Consider the following 24,036-nt stretch of genomic DNA (forward strand, 5'->3'; position numbering starts at 1 on the left):
CAATAATATCATAAAAGGAGTACTAATTTTGTCCAATGCTTAAATTTTTTAAATGCTTTTACAAAATGTAAACTCTACATTAATATTAACTGAGCTGAAAATTTTAATCAATTTTAACACTTTAGTCACACTATTTTGTCAAAATATATTAGAAGAGTATTAATTCAAAGCACAGTAGCATATTTCCCTGGTTTTAATTTGCAAAATTTTCCATTATAAACAGTTTTTGTGCAGTCTCATCTTCAAAGTCCTAGTATTCATACAGAAGGGATAAACTTTATTTTTGAGCCAGCCTGACTAATTCTACTCTGTGTGGGCAAAATGAGAGCAGGCTGGGCAAGGGGAAGGCATCCACTTGTGACCCTCTTTATGAGTGCTACAAGCTCTGGGCTGTACTTGTATCCTACTGGTTGCGTGTAGTAGTGTTAGGGGAACTTTGGAAATACCAAAGGAGGAATCAAAGGAATTGGTTTGGCTTCATTGTTGGGTGTTAGGTTGGGCTGAAAAGTAGTTGTGCCTAAAGTAGTATGAACTCTTTACATATGTGTGTTGTTGCACAACACAGTATGAATTTGTTTCTAAGCACCTGGCTCCAGACAGTTGGCAAAGGATAAATATGAGAAATACTAAGGTAAATGTAAACTACTTGCATGGGTTTGGAAAATGCCTAATTTTTAGAATACGAATAGTGTCTGATTATAAGTCAGCAGCTGTCTTTCTAATTATACGGTTCCTGACTTTAGACTTTGGCCTACTCACTTTATTGTATGCCTGCTGTACAAAGAAATAGCTAGAGTGGCAAAATAATGTAAACTAATAAAACAGATAAATGTAAGTAAGTAAATAAATTATTATAATCAGTGGCCCCAAGTGCTTAAATTATAAGAGAGCTTAAAGTAGGCTGAGGTTTTAAGAGAAGCTTGTAAAGCATGGTAATTGTTCTTTACTTCTCTCCCTCCCTCTGTCAATGAAGCGCAAGATGTTGAAAGCTGCTGCACAGTAATTAGCTCTCTGTGCTATTGCATCACAGCTATGACAAATGTAATGTGCAAAGATGTCATATACACGAGTATAGGGGTATGATATTATGTAACACTAGGAAATAAAAGAAAACAGTGTAATGCAAACTCTTGAAGGGCAGAATGCAGTCTTTTACTCAGGTGGATTCAGTTTGTAGTAGGAAATAAGAAAGTTGAGTACTGACAGCTTTGAACTAAAGAAGAAAAATCTGTTTCAAAAATCTTTTCCTGGAAAAAAGGGAGATCTATATCAGGTATTGCTGGCAAAGTCAGCACTTACTAACAGGTCTTTTGAGTCAAGATCAGGAAGCTATTTTACTTAAATACAAAATTTTAAATGTCATAGAATAGCTGCAGTACTGAGCTCAAATTGCTGGGTGAGATTGTGAAATATGTTTGGGGTTTCTGTAGATCGAGAAAATTCTGGAATGTCTTTTCTCTTTTCCATTCAGAAAAAAAGTTCAGCATAGTTAAAAGAGAGTTATTAGTGATCACATTGTAAAACACCCTATGACAATGACAAAGCCATCTGATACATGCTATGAAGCACAAGCGGTGTATTTTACTGAAGGGGGAAGGTGTACTAAAGCTTTTATCAAGTAGGTATGCCAATTTGAGATGGAGATGTTGCTTGAATGCCTCCATGTTGCATCAACATTCTTCAGTTTTCATGGGTTTTGGGAGATTTTTGCTGTTTTGGGCATTCTTTTTGGAAGTGAAATAATTTTGTCTAGTAAATTTTTCCATCTCATAATATTTTTAAAGGAATTTGAAGTCTATATAAGCAGAAAATTGTATAATAACTAAAATATAATCATAACAATACATCTTTGCAACAATTTGAACCATCAGAAGTTGATATATATGTTTATATACAGATTTTTCGTACTATGCTTTTGTTTGTATCTGAATGGTAGAGGAATAAACTCTGAGAAACAGAGCACGTCAGGTTGTGCTTGTTATTCACAGAACACTGCTACATAAAATACTCATTGACATGCCTTGCCATAATCCAGCTTCTTTTTCCATATGTAGCAGATTACTTTAAATATTTTATAGTAATATTCTTAAGGTGAATTAGCTACTGCAGATACAAATAGTGTCACAACTTGGCAGGGTTTCAGAAGGTTAAAAATCTACATTTTCTTGTGTTCATAATGACAGTTCGTAATGACAATTACCTCCCTTGACGGACTAGCAATGCTGTGCCTGATGCACCCCAGGATACTGTTGGCCCTACTGGCTGCCAGGGCACACTGCTGGCTCATATTCAGCTTGCTGTCAACCACAACCACCAGATCCCTCTCTGCAGGGCTGCTCTCCAGCGTCTCATCGCCCAGTCTCTATGTATAGCCAGGGTTGCCCCGTCCCAGGTGCAGGACCTGCCACTTGCCTTTGTTAAACTTCATGTGGTTGGTGATCTCCCAGCTCTCCAGTCTGTCCAGATCTCTCTGCAAGGCCTTTCCACCCTCATCTGAGTCCACAACTCCTCCAAGTTTGGTGTCGTTATCAAATTTGCTCAGAACACCTCCTAGTCCTACATCCAAATCATTTATAAAAACACTGAAGAGGACTGGCCCTAAAATGGAGCCTTGAGGGACCCCACTAGTGACCATCCACCAACCAGATGTGGCCCCATTAACCACAACCCTTTGAGCCCTGCCTATCAGCCAATTGCTCACCCATCATATGATGTATTTGTTAAGTTGTATGCTGGACATTTTGTCCAGTAGGATCCTATGGGAAACCATGTCAAAAGCCTTGCTGAAGTCCGAAAAGATCACATCATCTGGTTTCCCTTGATCAACTAGATGGGTGATCTTATCATAAAAGGAAATTTGTTAGGCAGGACCTACCCCTCAAGAACCCATGTTAGCTGGGACCAATGACTGCCTTGTCCCCCAGGTGCGCCTCAGTAACTTCAAGAATCATCTTCTCCGTAATTTTATCAGGCACTGATGTGAGACTGACAGGCCTGTAATTTAAAAAAAAAAAAAGTGGAAAAAAAAAAGTGGTACTAATATATCATTTAAAAATTCTGATTTTACTTGCATACATGAGATATTTGAAATGGTTATCATGACTGAGAGACAGGCAGACTAATATTTTACTCCATGTTGGCTGATTAAAGATTGTGCTTGGTAACATATAAAGAAAAGTACATCTGGCAGTCTAATCTCTACTGACAGCTACCAAAATCACGCTAAAAATCCAGGCTTCATCAGAAAGTACGTTGATTAAAGAACATGCCTTAAAAAACAAACAAACAAACAAAAAAACCACAGCACAATAACAAAAAAAAACTGAAGGCAGGAGAGAGCTTGGAAATAGGCAGTGGTGTGCCAGTGTTCGTTACAGGTTTTCAGGATATGGTGTTTTGCTGTTGTTTTTGTTTTGTTTTACAACAGAATGGAAGGCCATTTTCACTTTGGCATGTAATAATAGTGTGTGGATTTGGCATTATTATTTTGGAACAACTTTCAGAAGAAAGACTGAAGAACAGTCTGAAGAGAAACTACATGGAAGAGTACATCATTTGTCAGACCAATAAAGTGCTGTGGCTCTGAAATGCACACAGCACATTGCCAGTGACTGTAGAATTTCAGATGTCATTGCCTTGTTTTTTCACATTACCTTTGGAGCAATAGACATGGTCTGCAGGATCTCCTAAATCAGCATAATGTTGATGGGAATAAAATAGTTAGGAAAGCATGAACGTTTCCTGCAGAAAGTTTGCATAAATAACCTAGCATCTTGTTTTGCTTGGACTGCTAAACAATTGCAATGTAGATGCTAATGTAAATATTCTATATCTCTAGCAATAGGAAGTGGAGTTACTCTGGGTTTATATATATATATATAATACATATATACGTATTTAGAGTGGAGGACTAATTCTGGCACAATGCCTCAAGAATAATTTAATGAAGTTCTAATTAAAAACTCTTCTCTTTGCAGCAGTAGTTATGAAATTAATGAATGTGACAAACAGTACACTGTTCATGTGAATGATGATAACAGATGTCCTATGTGGAACAGGTTGCAGGGGTCTATGGTTAAGCATCTGTGCAGACAAAGGGATGGTGTTAAATTGAAGAGAGTGCAGAACAAATTCAGAGGTAAAGGCAGAGATGATCAGATCTTGCAGTGACAAAGAACCTTGTGTAAACAACACTTTGTAATAGGTTGTTGTAAGTTTTTTTTTTTTAATTATTTATTTCTCATGAGATGGAGGAATAATTGAATAAATGCATATGTTAATCATATGAAATGCTTTCCATCATTATTTTTGGCTTAACTTAATGTGTTGTCTTTTCTTGGTATGGATTTTCTGATTCACTTACTGTCTGTGAAAGAGTGAAACGAAGTAGAGCCAAAATGCGAAGACCTCATACTTTGTGATAACTTCTAGATTAGATCTAATTAGTAAGAAGAGAAACTAAGTGAAGACTGTATCTCTAAAACTGATGTAGAATTTTTGAAGGCATCTATATCAATCTGACATTTACCGAAAGGTTTAAAAGATTTAAACAATCAAGTCAGTTTTCAGTCAAGTGACTTAAGCATCCATGGTTCTGTTAGATCTGATGTCTGTTAGATCTGTCATGCTGATGATACTTTGTTTAAATTCTTAAGATGCTTCTGAAAGTGAGACTAGAGTATCTCATTTACTTGGACCTTGCAAGATAAGCAGAGATTCCTTTCAAGATCTGTCACAGCTTCAGGCCTTAGTTGCTTGACTGAAGTTCTGACTTGATAGACATATTCGAGATTGATTCAAGCTCCCAGAAGTTTTGGCATGGTTGTTCCACTATCAATCTTCCAAAATGTGTTATCCAATGTCTCAATTATTTGTCAGGTTTTTCTGTATATGTAAAAAAGTATTGGGAGTTGTGACAGTGATGCATCAAATCTGAACTCTTAATACTATTCAGATTTTAGCATGAAGGATATTTATACCATCTAGTGTGTACATTACCCGTTAATTACACCTGAGTGTTGGCATCCATTCAACTGAATGTTCCTTTTTAAAAGTCTAAACCTCTGAAACACTAGGAAGCATGTAAAAGAAAAAAAAATATACCATGGCCAGCTTTCAAAAATGAACTAAATCATATTGTTTTTGCTGCATATTGAAATGCATATTTCAATGTAGTTCTAAATAATTAAATTAAAATGTATATTTCAAAGCTTTTAATTAAATTTTTCATCCTACTTTTTATTTCTCTCCATAGTATAATGAAGAACTTCACTATGTTGAACCGTGTCTGAATGGAACATTAGTTCAAGCAGACAGAGCAAACAAAGAGGTAAGAAATTAAAGTAACAAAACAACAGAGTTAGGATGCAGAGCATAACAAGGTACCATGATGATCTTTTTTTGGAATAATGCATTCCGTTATTAGAATTTATTAATTCTTCTCCTTGTGCCATTTCAAAGAAGTGTGATGTGACTCAGTAGGAAGAAAAATAAAATGCTATGAATTTCCTAAATAAAAATAAAATTTCCTAGTTAATTTGATTGAATAAAGTTTATTAAAAATGCAGAAATAATTGAAAATATACTGTTAATAAAGTTTATTAACTATTTGTTTTTAAACTAAAATACTTTTGTTGCTTTAAATTATACTGTCATTCTGACTGAGGAAGAGATTGCAGTCTTAAGTCATGTTAACACCAAAGCTGAAACAAATCTCAAAACAAATGAAAACAAATATTATGCTATGTGAATGAAATATGTGGCCATTCCAGGCTTGCATGTCAAAATAATTATGCATTCTTTCAAGAAAGTTCTCTGTATGTGAGCACAAATTAATTACACACTGCTGGCATTTTTTCAGGAAAAAAAACAACACATTTTATTTGAAGGGATACTACAGTATAAATCTGCAGCTGAGTTTGGTTTATTGCCTGCCACTCAAAAGAAGTTGCTCTGTAAGACCAATAATGCACCGTGCTTCTTTTTGAAATTATGAAAGTCTTGGTATAAAAGATATTTGAAAAGTTCTATGTTTCTCATAGAAAATAAGAAAAATATTAAAAATAAGAAAAATGCATGTTAAAATAGCCATACCTTATTACAGAATTTCTCTTGTAAAGCTTTCTCTCCCAAATTGACTTGTTCACCTATGACAGGTCTTGCTTATGGACAGCAGACTTGTCTTCTTCAAAATACTTTTTTTTTTTTTTTTTTAAACTAAAAGCAAACCAGAAGATTCTCAGCTCAGCAATGAATTGCATAGGTTCAAATTAGTAGTTCAATTTTGCTTATAGAAGTCAATGAGACATTGTGGGAATTAGCAAGTATAGCTCTGAAAACATACTTGTGTCTAAACTACATATTTTTATGTATGACAAGAGAAAATTCACTTGATCTGGTTATGCTAAACTTTATTGTATTATTCATGAGTTCTTCACATTTTACCTAAATATACACCAACATTCTGCAGGAATTGTTCTTCATGGGCTGCTTGCTCAGTATGCTTGATGGTCTCCACTGTTGATTTTTAGAATATCTAAATAGAATTTGGTTGCTATGTTGAATGACATAAATTGTTTTTAATAATTTGCTTTTGAAGACCCTTATTTGTGAATTGTGATGCAGTTCTCTAAAGCAGCACTTTATTGAGTGCCTCTACTGAGCCATATGAAAGCTGTGTGAGATGTAGACTTAAAGCTAGAGATTCAAATATATGGCTGAGATACACTGCCTGGAATTATTCCAACTGTAAACCTTTCCTTTCACTCTGTAACTGATCAAAATGCAGATTAACGTATACCCATATGTTGCTTAATGGCAGATTCATTTTAATTTAATTGATCAAAAATTTTCTGGGTTTCTGTGTTACCTAACACCTGATGTTCATTCTAACTTTTTTTTTTTATATATATTGCTTACTAAGGACAGGTATTTCTTAATGCAGCATTTGTTGCTGGAAATATGCATTAACAAGTTTTACTAAGTAACTAATTTATGCTGAATGAACTTTAATTTCTACCACTTTATATATATATATATATATATATATTTTAACCATAATACATGTATCAATGTAAAAGAACTCCCATTAAATGACCCTTAAAAAAAACATTTATTTACCCTGTCCCTCCTATCACACACACAAATGCGCACATATTTTTGCTAACTGCATTTTGCTAGGTTCATCTGACTTGATCACATGTAAAGCAAGTAAACATACTACTTAGAAGCAAATACAAGAAATTGCTTTGAAATGCTTCTAATGGATTCAGATGGAGTCTTTCTACTCTGAGGATGTCACTTAAACATACTCAATGTCTTTCTTTGAACCAAGTTTTCTTTCATCTCTAAACTCTACGACAAGGGAATTGAAAAAAAAAAAAAACCAACAAAATATCTCAAAGATTAGGCTACCCTTATCACTTCCACTGTATTTGTAGTTTGCTAGAGGACAAACCAGCTTCATAGCAGGATGAGGGATTTTGAATTCTAACAAGAGGTGCAGATGGGCCAGGGCTGGAGAGATGAGAGCTGCTTATTTGATGAAAAAAGGTTTGGTTTGCCACCTGCAACAATCTTCCTCAGGCGGCTGGGCTACAACCAGAGCCTATTCTGATCCTATGCACAGCCTCCCAGGGTAAGACAAAACCGTGGAGCATCTTTAAAAAATACACCATAAGAGCTGTAGGCTACAAGAAACTACTTCAGCCTTAGGGCTTATAGCAGCCTGGGAAATGAATACCTTGATGACGATTGGTGCTAAATATTCAATACAAAGACTGGTAGCAAAAGTACATGCTCTTTCACATTCAGGGATGGTTTATAGAAATGCTTCTTCAAATGGCCCAGACAATATAACAGGCTGCCAAAGAACCACGCTTCCAGAAAATACCCTTCATTATCGGAGGGAAAACAAACAAACAAACAAATAAAAAAAACCTGTGACCCACCCACACCCCCCCAACAGTATTGGAAATCCTGTATTAGTTCTACACATTGTCTCCTTGGCTCTAAATCACTTACCATTGTTTTCTGGACCACAGTGTAGGAACTACTTATCTAAAATAAATCCAGTCTTAGAGTATGAAAAAACAATTAGAGTATTGTAACCTGCTGATATCTGTTCTGTGGTTGAGTGGTTAAACTCTCCTTTGAGTATTGCAGCCCAGTTTTCTAAGAGTCAGGAAATTTTTGGAAAGCCCACTTTTCCCTTCACCCTACTGTTCTTCTTGTCTTTCAGTAACATGGGCCTGACACTAGAGTAGATCTGTGCAAGTGCATACAATGCAAGCAAGTTTCATTTCTCCTTGAGTAACAACCCAGTTTTATTGCTGAAGATAAAGATTCCTTTCTAATGTGCGATCTGGTCCCATCTTTATTTAAATGATGTAACATGGCCTTTCCCTGTCCCTTTATTTTACATTTTTGGTCTCTTTTTCCCATAGGCATTTTAATGAGGAGAGCAAAATTAAGTTTACTTCTTGTTTTAAGTGATAAAGGAGCCCAAGTAAAAGAGAATTCCTGAACCTGAATTATTTCAGTAAGAGTAGTCAGATAGTAAAGAAACCATAACATGAGTAATTTTACCTTTCTAATCTTCAACCTAACAAAATGCATGTTTTGAAAGAGGGTACAGTTTTCATGGTAGTTGCCTTAGTGAAATTAGAAATTGAAATTAGAAATGCCTCATCATACGTGTGAGGGTTACTTGATCAATATCTTTCCTTGATTATAGGATTAATAAATATTTGTCTGGTGTATTGCAGTAGATTTTTAAACGACATTGAATAGGTTGAATATATTACATAATAAGGCATTTAAACATTTTTGTTAAAAATGCATTTTTATTATGGAAAGGGAATGAGGGTTGGAGAAAAAACAGGTTTTCAGCCCTAAATCATTTTGATCATGTAACTTTTATTTTTTCTTTTAAGAAAGTATGAGAATACATTGACAGAAGTGATGATTCAAAACATCTAAACCTGTTCCCCACCAACAGCTGCAGAGTAATGCAGCCTTGGGTTGTAAATCTTCATGTAAAAAATTCCTTTTTTCTGTTTTAATGCTAGCAACAAACTACAAGGAAGAGGTATGTCAGTACATGTCATCCACTGTTTTTGATCAAGTATTTTTTTCTGCAATATCATTGATTTTTTAGAAGATATTTACATGTAGTTTTCCAAATGGCGAAGCAGTGAGGATCTAACTAAATTTGTCAGCTATAACTTCTGAAAGCACAGCCTTTCAGAAACCCGATTGAATCAAATTAATTTTTATGTATTTATAAAAGGCAAACATCAAATATAATAGTGATGTTATTGGCGTTAATATAAGTGCCACCAGATCTACTAAGGTACAAAACAGACATCCAGTACTAGACTTCTTCCAACATATAGTATTTCTGTTTTCATTTTTACAATAAAAGAATGTAGTAATTTGGTTTAGAATAATTATAATTTACAGATGATACAGCAGGCATCATGTTGCATCCACTTCTTTCAAAATTTTTTCATAATATAGTGTTTTTCATAAATTTTTGTCCTAGAACGTGTGCTGGCCTTGGAGGTTCAGATTTGGATGTGTGGAGACACACTTTCAGAATCTTGTAAACTATTCATAATTTGCAAAACTTGTTTCAAGTTTACTTTATCACAAAGATTAAATCTGTAGTTACATTGGGTAGTGTAAATGGGGTTTAAATGAATCTGTGCCCCCTAAATATGTCTTAGTAATGTAAAATATGTAATATATATTTGAATGTTACCAGACTAATTTATAATTAGGCATTAGCATTAAACAGCTGCTACCTTGAAGTATATCAATTTGATATACATAAATTTAAAAAAGAGTGGGAAATAATTCAGACACTATATTCAGACTGTCACTTTCTGCACCTTCTCCACAAATTACAAACATGTGGAACTGTCTATTTTAATACTAGTTTTCTTGAGCCAAGAGATTTTTGTCTTTGAGAAACTCCATGTTACAATTTGCCTACCCCAAAGGAATCAGATGACAATCTGATTTAATGTAACTCCAGATTTAATGTAACAATATTACAATATGCATTCCTCTTTTATATTTTTTATTGTACTATGTATAGGTTGAGAACATTTATCTATAAATGTTTCCAGATGAAATATATCATCTTTTAGATGTTTTAGATGCACAAATAGGCATAATAACTCCAAACTAAATGGTGAACTTACTGTTGCATAAATTGGAATGACAAAAATAGACGTTGTGTATAACTTCCAGTGAGCTTTTATTTTTGTATGCAGTTAGCAGAAATTAAATAATCAGAAGAGTGATGCAGCAATGAGTCTGAGTGATATTGTCAATAACAGGTTGGTAAATACAAATTTTGCATATTGAATTTTATTTACGCAAATTACTTAAGTATATATTTATCTATCTTCTCATATCCTTGAAAAAGATTGCTGCCTGCATTGCTTAGCTGTAAAAGCAAAACAAAACAAAACAAAAAAACACAAATGATGTAACGGCTCACTGAAAGCTATTTGGATTTTTTTTTTTTTAAAGCTGACGAGTCATTATAGACCCCCAAAAATTTAGGCTATCCTTAGACCACTGAAAGTTGCTCTGAACTTTTCTATTGTATCCCTAGTGAACTAATTTAACAATAACTTGTTTTTAATCTCATATATTGAATCGTGAGCACTTTGTTCAACATGGCTTTTCATATCCCATATTTGTTTTTCTGGGAAGAAAAAAAAAGTCTACCAACGCAATGCACTAGGGAATGCAGGTTCAATGATCATCACGAACAAGCTAACCTGTGATTGCACTTGCAACGAATATTAAATAACGAGATGCTTAAATGCATTTTACAGGAACAAATACAGATATATCAACTGTTAGTATGTGTGAGTAAACATCCCCATGACATGTCAGTAAACAGCTCTCTCACTCTTGTACCTCACACATATGACTCCTGATTGTTGTTTTTTTTTTTTTGTTTTTTTTTTTTACTCATTTCTATGCTGATATAGTTCCTCATCACAAATCTGATAAATCTTTGCCAAGTATGTATCAGGAAAATTTCAAATTACTGCATGCATGGAAGAATATGGGAACTAATACTGTTTGGAGCAAATACTTGTGCTAAAACCGAAAGAAATCTGAGGAAATGCTGAACACATTAGCAATGTTTTTCTGTAGGAAGCTCACCCTTGTCAGACAATGGCAAGTATCGTGTTTTGCCAGTGTAATTATATAAACTCTGCTGCATGTATCAGTTGTGGACTGTTCCTTCACTGTTTGTAATTGGTGAAAAATATTTATTCATGTATGCTTAGACTTCAAGTATGGACTAAAAGTTGGTCCTGCAACCCCCTCTAATTTGGGTATTTTTACTGCTGGCAAATGGTGTTATTTATGATAATCTCAAAACAGCTAGAAAAAGAGATTGGTATCCCTACAGGGCTCTGGGAATCCCATGTAGCTTATCCTCTTAACAAGAGAAGATACAAAACATTGTTGGTTATAACTGAAATGCTGAAAACTTCATTTAAATGGGAAGTTAAGTATGATACGAGCTGCTAAGGCAGAAGGCCTAAAATGGAGGGGGGGTGGGGGTGGGGGGAAGAATGTGTAGCTAGGTAAATTGGAATGCAACAAATGGGAACTTGATGGGGACTTGATTTGTTCAGAAGTGTACAACAGTAAACTCACTACCAATGTACTTCCATCTTGTCAGTGGTATAGAAATGTGATAACAAAAGGACAAGAGGTTTTCAGGTCTTCCAGAAACAAGGATCTGATATGAGTCAGAGCAAGCTGAATTTACGGGGTGATATGTTTCTCTGTGAGGTTTTGGGTTGTGTCCTCCTGCTAAAATCCATTAAAACAGCCTGTGAAGTCTTGTGGATAGTGTGACAGTTAAAAGTTGAGCCAAACATGCCATTATTGTGACTAGCTGTCATGATGCTATGGAAAATCCATAAGTGAAATTCTGCAAAGGCTTGCTATGTTGTAAAGAGCTATACTTAATCATGAATGCCAAACGTCACGGATTATGTTAGTCAGCAGCTTGTTTCTTCTTTTTTCTTTAGATCTCCTTGTTAGAGCACTTACCTGGTATTTGAGAATTGGAACTTGGTTCTCTGCTTCAGTGTCTTGTTACTGGTTTTCAGATGTGTTTGTTTCCTCAGCTGTCAAATGAAGAGGGAAATACTTCTTGTTTTCTTTCTTTTTCTTCTTAAGAATGATAAAAGCTTGCAGATTGTGGAGTATCCTGATATAACCATAAAGGAGGGCAAAAAAGTCCCTGATTGTAGCAGAGCCTTCTGTTTTATTAGTATATCGAGGTACTGTTTACTTTCAGGAAGTGATATTTTGTCATCTTGTTGTGACTATAGATATCAGTCAGCTTTTATAATCTCAGAGTAAACCTTGTGAAGCCAGTAGAACAGCCTGTAAGATTTGGTTTTGGAAGACTAAAGATTAAAAAAAAAATCACACACACACACACAAAAAACAAACAAACAAAAAAAAAAACAAAAAGAAAACAAAAAAAACAAACAAACAAAAAAAAACAACCCACAGTATATGCTGTTCAATATGCCCCCATATTTCATCAAACAGATATATTTGTAACTATAACTAAGAAAAGAACTCATTTCCTGATTCTAGGTCTAGCAAATCTATCTTTTGATTTGTTTCTGACGTAGATGACCATGTAAAACAAAGTTTACAAAATTTAGAAAGAAAAGGAGAGAAAACCTTTGCGTGTTGTACAAATGGATTATTATTCATTGTTAGGATCTCTGGGATTTCCTGGTTTTGACAGTAGACAGTTTTTATAAACAACTGAGGAGCAGACAAAATGGGCAGCATGCAAAAGACAAGACCAAGTGTACACATCACTGATGTTCCTGGCTGAACCCTCCACAGAAGCATGCAAGGATCTTATCCTGGCTGACACACGAGTGCATTTGTCTCTTCGCTCTCTTCAAGTTATATTTTGCAGCCATGTCTAAACAGATTGTAGATACCTCCACAGCTGAACACATCCAAGCTTCTTCATTGTAGTTCTCCTGTGTTGAGCCCTATAATTTTGTAATCAGACATCAGGGTCTGATTGTCATAATTGTGTGCCTAATTTGCATTCAGAATCACCAAGATTATGCATGTCAATTAGGTATTCGAGTCCACAATTATATATTGCATGTTATGGTAATTGCTCATGGAAATCAGGCATCCAGTTGCATGTGAATGTTTGTGCACACTGTTGTACCAGATATTAAATTCAAACACCAGGTAATTCAGGTACTAATCTAAAAGGGCTCCAATATGACAGTAAAGAGAAGCTAAGGTGGACCAGTGTTATTGCTTATGCAGTTTGTTACTAAAAGAGCTATTGAAAATGTAAAGATTAAATTAGAAGATGATATAATGGCTTTTTGAATTGCTACAAAATGGATTTCCATTTTCTGCTTTGTTTGATTTATGAAAGTTATTGACAGTAAAATTGGGGTGTTTGTTACCTCATTCCAAAATAATCTATTCTCTTCTTTAAACTGATGATTCAGCAGTTAAAGTCCTGTCCTGACATTTTTTTCAGTAGCAGACAGTTGAAATATATCTTTCTGTCTTGCAGTGCATTTATAAGGAACCAAATTATTAGATGGCAGGTGCAGATGTTGTGTGGGCAAGTTGTTGATTAATTTTACTAGGCACACTAGGTTGAAGCTTTGTAATCCTCATACCAATGATACAATCCTTTAAAAATGCCTTTTTGCTAATAACAAAAGGGGCACTATAGCACAACTGGCAGGAGTGCACTAGTAATTTTTGATTGTTTATTAATAAAAACTTCAGCTAAGTATAGAGTGGACTATCTGAGGATGCTGTTACTTGTGTTGCCTGTAAAAGGAAACATGACTTCTTTTCACACAGATCCAGTTAATGCCACACACCTGGGGCATCTGGTGTGATAAAAGGGAAATGAATGTTAAGTGGCATGTTGTGTGATTTTTTTTCCAGCAGTCATGCAGAGCGTTGAAACTTTCAAACAACAAAGAGAAGATGGAAAACACTTCAAGGATAGAGAATGAAGTCAGTAAAAACACAGAGACTCATTTTAGTCATTTGGTCCTTTTGCAGAATCACCTTCTGTAGCATCTGTTCACTCAGAAGCCTGGAGGCAGAAAACAATGATTTGTTAAAAATCACAGTGCATTAAATTGATTTTTAACATTTGTAGCATTTGTTATATCAACCATGTCACTATTATATTTCACAAAGTGTTTTTCAGAAAGTGTGTTTTTATATACAGAGAGAGAGCACGCTATGGCAAGAGAAAATATTTAATTCTTCTGACAGATTGTGTGAACTGAATTATACACTAGAGATTACAGTGTTTATTAGTAATTTTTAGTAATCTGTTTATGCCATATGTTCATACTTGGTAATGTAGATGCTTTGTCATAAACTTTCTACAGTGCTCATTCATGAAATGCTCAGAGATTTTATAAACAACTGTGTTTTAGTAGCAAAATAATTCTAGTTTAATTATGAAACAGTAAAATTACTAACAGAAATATGATTTGTAATAGTTATTTATTTTAACATACCTGATTTAAGAAAAGGTATTTCCACTACTAACTTTGGCTTTATCAATTTTCAGAGAACTCTGTTTTGGGGTGAATTAACTGTGTTAGTAGAAGCATCTGTGATGCCTGTAAACTGACCTCAGTCCCATGTGACAAGGAGGCAGACTGTAGGCATAGGGCTGCTCCCACAGCTTGAAAGCTTCTGGTCAATACATAACTTTGATGTTTTGAAATTGGTTTTGGCATCAATGAAACAGTAGTGAACTGGTTGTTTTTGATGTTTAACAGTAATCTACACTGTCTGATTTAAAAAATGTCATCTATATGTAAAACTCATTTTGCTAAGATGTCTTCTGGAGAATTTTCTAAACATGATATATTTCAGTTTCTGAAGAATTCCAATGAACAATTTCTAATCAATGTAAGCTTAAATTTATTTATTTATTTGTTTTTAAAAAGGTGTATTTTCCGAGTTTCTTAAAAGCTTTAATGATTGAAACAGTCTTGTTTGTATACAGCTTGATGGCCACATGCATTGAAGTCAGTGGTCTTTTAATCTGACTGCAGACCAGCTGTGTTTTGAAATAGCTACTTAAAGCATGCTGCTTTGTGCCACTGACAGCTGATGGAGCCCCTGTCTGGGAAACTGCTGTCTTTGCATTGCCAACCTCAATTTCCAGGCCATGTTAGTTCAAGTCAAGAATATGCCCATGTGGCTTGTGATCAGCTTGTACCTAAATTTCAGGGATAATTTGAAATGACAAATGGGCTATAGAATAACAAGGTAACACAAGGTCAGTGTACTCATTGAATATTTGGGTATTTTATATTCATTCTTTTTTTTCTTTTTTTCTTTTTTTTTGTAAAAAAAAATAACATAGGGCATAATTTAATAGACAGCATTTTAATTGTTAAGCAAATATAATTATTTTGATTTTCTTTTATCAGATATTATAATGCTTTAAGACTACTCAACTGACCAATAGAAAAATTTATTTTTTACTATTCTATTGAGCTTTTTTATCCAATTGTGGAGACTGAAATAATGCTTCACAAAAGCATTGCTTCCCACCATGGTACTTCCAACTGCATGTCTTTATTTTCTTATTCCAAATTGTTATATTTATAAATTATATTTAAATTTACAGTCTCTAGTACTGTGCTGATAATGAATAGAATTACTGAAGTTAGCTATGTTTAAATAGGGGGGAAAAAATCATTTTGGCATTTAACTGTGTAGGGGTTTATTTTATCCCTTCTTAATTAGGCAAACAAGACTGAGCTTTTTGGCTGTTCAAAGCATTGAGCTGCAATAAAGTGCATTTACTAGGTCACTATGAACTAATTGTTTTGAAAAAGCAGCTTTTTTTTTTTTTTTTAAACTGTGACCATAGTGTATGCTTCAAAATTGCCTAGAGGTAGGCTGTAAATTTTCCTCTTTCAACTTCCTGAAATTCAGTAATGAAATAGGAAGGAATCTACCACAGCCGTAATATCTTTTAATTTTATTATAAAACATTATAAAGCATTTTATTTCATTATAAAATAAAAAGATATGTTTTCATCAGATAAAATCAGGGGACTGACATACATTCTTGTTGATATTTCATTAAGTGTAGTTTTATGGCAGCATGGTTCATGATACTGTATTTAATGATGTACTGCTCCTTGTAAACCTAAAGGACTCCTTTTCCTCTAAACATTTTATTTTCAAAAAGAAGTGTTGCCATTGTTCTGAAAATGTGTTTAGCTTACTTTCTCTAAAAGTTACAATTTAATATACATGTTTTACACAATTTAGAGAAGTCCTATATTTTGGCTAAGTGTAAGTTGTTATTCAAGTTGTATGAAGTTGTTCAACCTTCTGACCTATCTGGGGAAATAGCATATGATTAGAAATATAGGGAAATATAGGATGAATGCTGGCATATAAGCCTCTAAGAATTGCTTGCTGTAAAATTTTGCCAATTGTCACAAACAGCAAGTATGGAAATGCATAATTGACAAGTAATTTAAAACTGCAAAAGTTAGGCTTACTACAACATAAAACTGAAGATAATCACATATGTCTAGCAAGCCCTGTCTTCTTGCATAGGTGAGTTTTTAACAATCTAAATATTATTCTGACCTTGATAAACTGCACTTAAACTGAAGTGGGGTCTATCATCTTTTGGAGAGAGATCATAACACAAAACAGGATCTCAAAGATAAATTTCAGGATGAATTATTTTTATTAAGTAATATTTCCTGAAAATGGGAAGTTGAAAAATTAGAAGTAATGTAAAAATTAGTATATGTAGTTATGTCCCTAAATAGACAAACAAAAAAGCAAATGAAAAGAGCTTGAGACATAACTAGCCAAAACCAAAACAAATCTTATAACATATTTTCATTATTATTTTTTTAATGTGTCCTTAGTTTAGTGTGGCTTCAAGAGTCAAAAGGATTGACCAGAAATTACTGTGTTTTATGAATGTAATATGCTGTCATTTAAACTGAAGAAATAGGTCTCAAGGAGGAATCATTAATCATTGATATCAATATAAGTGTTGTAACAACAATCTGACAAAACACTCTTGTTTGTTTCAGCATTTCAGGGAACACCTTGACAAGCTTTTTGCAAAAGGAATAGGAATGCTGGACATTGCTTTAAATGAAGCTTTTAACATGCTCAATGAAGTAAGTTAATGCTTTTCAGAGTTTCACTGTTGACACTTCCTGCTCTTTAGCAATTACTGTCAATTTTAAGATAAATTAGAACTCACACTCCAAAACTGTAATGAGAGTAAAATATTGTCCATAGAGCAAGAACTGTCTATAAACCTATATATGGTGAAAGATCAAGCTGACATTTTTATATCTACTAGCATTTTATATTTATAAGTTTTGTTTTGTATACACACTATGCACATATACATGCCTGTGTTCTGTTAAACAGTTGATTTCAGTAGCTACTGTAGGTGTTAAAACATCAGGGTAACATGTAAATTTCACAGTTTAAATTTTTTTTTTTTTTTTTCCCTTCCCCACTTTGGAAGGGCTAACATTTTAGGTATTACAGGCATTTGTGTATTTCATAAGCATTTTGAGAATAAATGCTAGGATCAAAAACTGCTCATTGGTTTGACTTCGGACACGATTAACATCTCAGCTTATATAAATGAAGCTATTTGAACGGTTGTGTATTTGTTTTCTAATACTTTAAGAGGAAGAAATGGGAAAGCTTAGCCTCATCAGCTCAGAGGTATTAATATTATTTTAACTATTTATCTACCAAAAGAATCACAGAATCACAGAATTTTCACAGAATTTTCTAGGTTGGAAGAGACCTCAAGGTCATCGAGTCCAACCTCCAACCTAACGCTAACAGCCCTCCACTAAACCATATCCCTAAGCTGTACATCTAAGCGTCTTTAAAAGGATGAGGTCAACTTTTGATTTCTGATAACATTCTTGTTAATAATGTCTATGAACACAAATGCAGTCAGTGGAAGATAAACATCATGATCATGGAGATAATCTAGTGTAGGGCTTCTAGTTTCTCACCCAAATGCCATATCATTGTAACATTCTTAGTTGTCGAGCAAATTGTACTGGGAGAAAAAATCTGACCTAGTGTATTTGCCTGAAATGATTTTCATTTATTACAAGGTATACATGAGTCTTACTGATTATCATGAGTTTGTTTTTTTTTGGTAACGTATTTCAGAGATATTTTTTGTCATTTCTGGCAAATGTAAAATATATTGTATTGCTTCATATTCCAGTAGAAAATGATTTTAGCAATATTTTGATTCATCTGACTATATATCTTCCTGAGAATTTTGGAAAGAGCAAGAAAAAAGAATAAAAACATGAACAGTAGCAGTAATGAAAGAGGGTCAGTACGAAGTGGAAAAACAATGAAAATAAAATGCCCATATCAAATATTTCTCATGATATTATGAATGAAAAGCCTAGGTAGTGTGGTAGGACTGTCCACTGTTAACAACTTCTGTTAATATCAGTTTAGATTTAAGGTTGTTGTAAAGGAAACAGAGTTCACTTTTTTTTTTTTTAATAACTAATTACAAGCAGCTCTCTTCTCCAGGTTCTCTAAATTAATAAGCACTAGTAAATCTGTAAACTGCTATATCACAAAGCTGCAGCAAAGCTTGTTAAGCAAGACATATGTAGCAAATGCCATTGTAAATTCCAAATATGTCAAAGGCCAGAGAAAATTCTAAGGAGGAAACTGTGAGGTATTCCGGTTAGCCTCAAGACTAAGGAAAAAAGGAGAAACGGTTCAAAAAGTACATTACTTTTATTAATGTCTAAGTGCCAAGATTCCCAAGGTGAAATACTAGCAATCAGTGATCAATGAGTCCTAAAGAAATCTTAAACTATTATCCCAGGACTTTCCCATTCCAAGAGCTGGAATATTAGCTGTAAAGTTCCTTTAAATGATTCTACATACAATTCCCAGTAAGCAAGATAATGAAAATTGCTTTCTGTTGATTCATTTAGAATGCTCCATCTTACCCAAGGTTTGTTCTTTTTAATAGAAAGGCAAATCCTTGTTCTTTTCATCTTGTTGATAACCTCTCAACTGCATTAATGAGTCAAATCTACTAAACTTTTCCAACAGGAACAGCTCCTGCTATGTGCCTGGATGCTACAAGCTTGCTTGCATCATTAGCATAGTAGAGTAGCTTTCTTTTAAATTTACTATTAGCAAATTAAGATACAAATGAAAATGCGTTGGCATTTCTCCAAAAGCTTTTCCTTTATTTGAAATGGCTGGTAGATGAATGAAAACAAAAATCACTTGGACTTTTAATGGTTAAGAGTAACCATTGAGATAGTCTTTACAAGATATATTGCTTAAAGTTTTTCAATGAAGATTATTGAAAGGCTTTTAAAAGTGTTTCCAGTGAGGGTGTGTGTGAGGGGGTGGGAGTGGGAAATTGCAATGTAGTTCAAACACAAAACAGTTATTTGATGCCAAATTACTGGATTGAAACGTATGGACTATGTTTTCTAGATGATCAGTTATGATGAGAATGTAGTTCCATGCATATTTAGGCATTCTTGTTGGACTACAGATAGAGACTAATCTCTACTGAGATGGTTATCATTGTGACAGTCCAGCTGGTGTTAGTTAATATTGTGTAATGTTAATATTAGTGATGGACATGTCCAAGTAATCCTCTATATTTCTAACAACAGCTTGTTCTTGACAGAGATTCACACTTCATATCCAATAAAACATGATGGATCATGCTTACATGTACGCTCAGATCTCTTAAAGCTGGGAAAATGACTGTTCCAATTTAGACGATAATAAGGGATATAATAAGTTCAAGCATTCTTGCATGTATACTTCCAGAATACACAGCATAAAAATATTTGTTTATTATATACAGGCATATCAAAAAGTCTCTGAGAGTTTCTATTATTCAGCCTAGGCCAGAAATAAAAGCTATCCTTAAAACAATACAGCTAACCATTTTCTACTGTGTGTACAGCGTGTGACCTTTATGAGCCAGAAATTGGTTCTTGTGAATTACAGTTTAGTTAAAGATGTCTAGTGTACATTTAAAAGAAATAAATAAAAAATGCAATGCAGGTGGGGGAAGGTGCATGTATGGAGGAAGAAAAGGGGCCAAAAAAAAAAAAAAAAAGCTTTGTCTTAGTGGAGGAAGAAAAAGAAAAGGAAAAAAAAAAAGCTTTCTCTTAGATAGTCACGTTAAGATTCTAGCTGGGTTTTTAGAATAGTTCAGGGGTTACAGTAATTAAACTCAGATAATTTTGTCTTGCTATTACCTGCATTTCAAATTCAGTATTTGCCTAGGTTGTTAAGACCTGAGGATGTTGATACTGTTCTTTGAAAAGTGTGTTTAAAATCCACTTTCACATTCTTTTCAACCATTGATTTATGCAGTGTTCATTAGTTGCTGTAAGAACATAGAAGTGCTTGGTACAGTACTTAGCCACCAACTATGTCACGTGATGACTGCAATTATTTCTTTTGGTGACAAATGTGGTCTTTGCAGTGATTACCTTTAAAAAAAAAAAAAAAAAAGAAATCATAGCCAATTAAATAAAATTTTGTGACATTTCAAAGACTGTTAATCACAACCAAATGCTCTAAATGTCAGGATGCATTGAAATTTTTGCTGCTAACTGATGAATCATTGAGTTAATTGTAGTTCATCATAAGTCCCTTGTCATTGTTATTATTATGGAAAACACTTTCATCACTCTTGCTATTCAATAAAATTAAAGATCTGGACAAATATGAGAAGATATTAATCATCAAAGCATTCAAATTTAATCTCATTCTTCAAAATATTCAAACAGATAACCATGTAGAATAGTACGGATGCATACAGATTAATGTTTTATACTAAATATGTGGAGGCACTCACTCTTAATTAATTTCCCGTTTACTATAACTTGCTTCTTTCAAAGTGTGTTGTCCGTATGAAGACTAGAGAAGGGCTTTATCAGGAACAGCCTTGTCTCTGGTCCTTCAGACCTCCACCAGTCAGGGAGGACAAGGGGTAATGACTTGGAAATAAATTGTAAACTTTTCCATTTTGTTGCTAATGCTAGATGTTTCAACCAGGTTCCTTAAATATATGTAAAATAACAAATAAGAACCTATTCTGGAATAAGAATATATTAGAGAAAAATAGATTTAGATTCAGATTCTGTTGCCAACTACAGAATCAAGAGATCAAAACTTATGTTATAGCTCAGCCCAACTGTGACTGGCTCTTTGACCAGGAGAAAATCCTCTCTCAGTGCAGTGATGAAACATTCCTTGCATACTCCAGATATGTTGATTTTTGTCTAAGTACCTGTGCTCTAGTACTGTTCTTCAGCAACTTTAATTCATTTTGCGGAATATGGGAGGCTTGGTCCTCTCAGATTAACATTTTATGAAAAATAATGTATGGAATGCAATCATGAGTGAATACAAATGCCATATGAATAGTTTTATGTCTCTAACTGGTGTATCCTCTGTAATTCACAGTAAAAATATCAATCATTCATTGCTACTTCATTTTTTGTAGCTTGTACTTTTAAAATTATATCAGAACAGACCGTATGTGTATGAATCAGTACATATCATTTATCTAAAATGGAAAAAGTACAGTTTCCTTTCTTTTCTACTTAGACTTTTAATTTGAGGAGGTACTATATTTATCTATGTTTTAGTGTATTTTAAAAGCTGATAAAATGGGCATAGATAATAAATCCTTGTTCTGTTACACAATTCAAGTTATAATTCAGTTTGAATGTATCTATAATAAAATGCTTTCAACCTGAGAGTTTTCCACCTACTTCTCAGCATGCTAGAGATTTGACAGTATCTGCGTTTATCCTGTGGGATGCTATATACTTTCAGCTAGTAGGAATGTTGTACCAAAATTAATGTTTCCTTTCACAGTTCAACCACACAGGACAAGGAAGTATTTGCAGCCAAGCCATAATGTTGATTACTGATGGAGCTGTGGACACATATGATACCATATTTGCAAAATATAATTGGCCAGACAGAAAAGTAAGTACGATACCACCATTTTTTAAAGGAAAACCCAAAGCTTCTTGTGCAATATAAAGTCTATGTGTACTAAAAAATCAGTTACAATCTTTCTAATGATCTAAAAATATTTTTTGATAACTGGATGGTTCACTAATGACTAAAAATAATGTGATACATGATGTTGCTTGAGGATAGAGGTAGACTTTTACTGTAGTACTGAACTTAGGATAATAAGATATTAAGGATCTATAATATACATGGATAAGTATTTATCTCCAGGGTACATTTTTGACCATTACATAATGCTTACCATGTGGGACATCATTAAAAATAAAAACCTTTTTCTTCTTTATCTGAAAATATTCATTAATAATTCAGTGCTTTTTGAAGCTAGAGAGGGGTGTGTACTCTATTGTGGATTGTGAATAGTTTGCCATGACTGGAGAAGGAGCAGATGTAGAACTAAGCATTTTTTTCTCTGATAGGGTGAGGCAATTGGTGAAGTTTTATTAAAGCTATATTTGATTCTATCAATTTCTATAAAGAAATTTGCACAGAATTTAATTACTTTGTTGTGAAATGTAGATATTGTATAGCAATGCAGAAATGCCTTGAATTTTTCTGATGATAAATCTCCAGTGGTGCTTTTGTTTGAATGTGAAATAATTTCTATGTATGCTTTAATATCTTCTGATAAAATAAATTTTGGATTATTTATGTTTTTTTGTTTATTTGTTTTAGCTTGAGATGGTGTCATGTTATATGCCTGTGGAAGGAGTAATAATGCTGTTCTAAGTGCAGTTTGAGCAAGTAATGTGTGCCATGTGAGATTTCAGTGGGAAAAAGTACTAGTTTTTTAGTCTTGCCTATTATTCTTTCTTAGTCTATGTTTACTCTTCAAAATGTGTTATTCTTCAGGGGGTACAGCTTTAATTGATTTTATTGTTGTTGTTGAGTAATTAGGCTTTCGGAAACTTAGGGCTTTATAATATATATTTGTTAGGTGTTTCCAGAATTATTTGGTAATATCAGTGACATACTTGGACTGTGGCTTGTTTTCCAGCTGTTTTAGTATTCAAAAGGGAACCTGTTTTTATCAGGCAGTTATATGTTACGTCTTTCTTCTAAGTAAATGTGAGCAACCCCTTTAATCAGGTGGATGAGTTTGTATAAATGCCTGGTAGTAACAGTCTTACAGCTCTTAAATCCTAATGTGAACTGTCCTTTGTATTAACATTTCTTTCTGAATGTTTTTTGAGATAAACAAGATAACTATAACCTGAACATGAAAGTATTTTAATAGCTGCTTATTGAGACACAAATGTTTATAGACAACATAGGCAAACTTTTCTCCATTTTTTGTTTTGTTTTGAATAGTTTACAGATTTTTGCATATACAAATTATACATAATTCCCTATAGCAGTGGTCTGAGAAGTGTTAATTTCACTTATAGGCTTATTTCCCGTTAATGCTTTATCCAATTAAATTTTTTAATGGTACAAATTTCCATTTCCATCTGAAAATTTCCATTTATGATTTTTAAAATTTCAGATGTATGAAAAATTTTCATTCAAGGAATCTATAAATATCTCAACTTCAGAAAGCTTTTAAAGAAACTAAAGAAAGAATATAAGTAGTGTATATGTGGAATATGATTGAGCCTAAATTATCTTTGGGATTTGAATCCGTATTTCTGGTTATCTAATGTAAGTTCTTATGTCCTGAAATGTTTCATGGTAACATTTTGCTACTTCTAGCAAACACTGCATTTACAGGAATTTATGGATTCTCTTAGAAGGATTCATCTCTTAAGATACAGACAGTTCCGCTGTGTTCTCTTTTGTTTCTTAAGAAATCTATGAGAGAATTCTCTGTAAGAGTTGGCTGACTATTTTCACAAAACCTTGTCATATATATATTCATAT

General features: G+C 33.7%; 1 protein-coding gene across 6 annotated transcripts in view; it reads left to right on the plus strand.

Moving 5' to 3' along the window:
* The window catches only part of CACNA2D3 (calcium voltage-gated channel auxiliary subunit alpha2delta 3), a 468,808-nt gene that overhangs the window by 197,846 nt on the left and 246,926 nt on the right, over positions 1–24,036 (plus strand). For all 6 annotated transcript variants that reach the window (XR_014696338.1, XR_014696339.1, XM_084530631.1 and 3 more), the window contains exons 9-11: positions 5,255–5,329; positions 17,166–17,255; positions 22,015–22,128. Coding sequence is in view for 4 of the 6 variants with exons in the window: in XM_084530631.1 (XP_084386757.1) it covers positions 5,255–5,329; positions 17,166–17,255; positions 22,015–22,128 (279 nt within the window). In the remaining 2 variants the exon portion in view is untranslated. The remainder of the gene's footprint in view (positions 1–5,254; positions 5,330–17,165; positions 17,256–22,014; positions 22,129–24,036) is intronic.

Source organism: Aythya ferina, assembly GCF_964211825.1.
Source record: "Aythya ferina genome assembly, chromosome: 10".
NCBI lineage: Eukaryota > Metazoa > Chordata > Aves > Anseriformes > Anatidae > Aythya > Aythya ferina.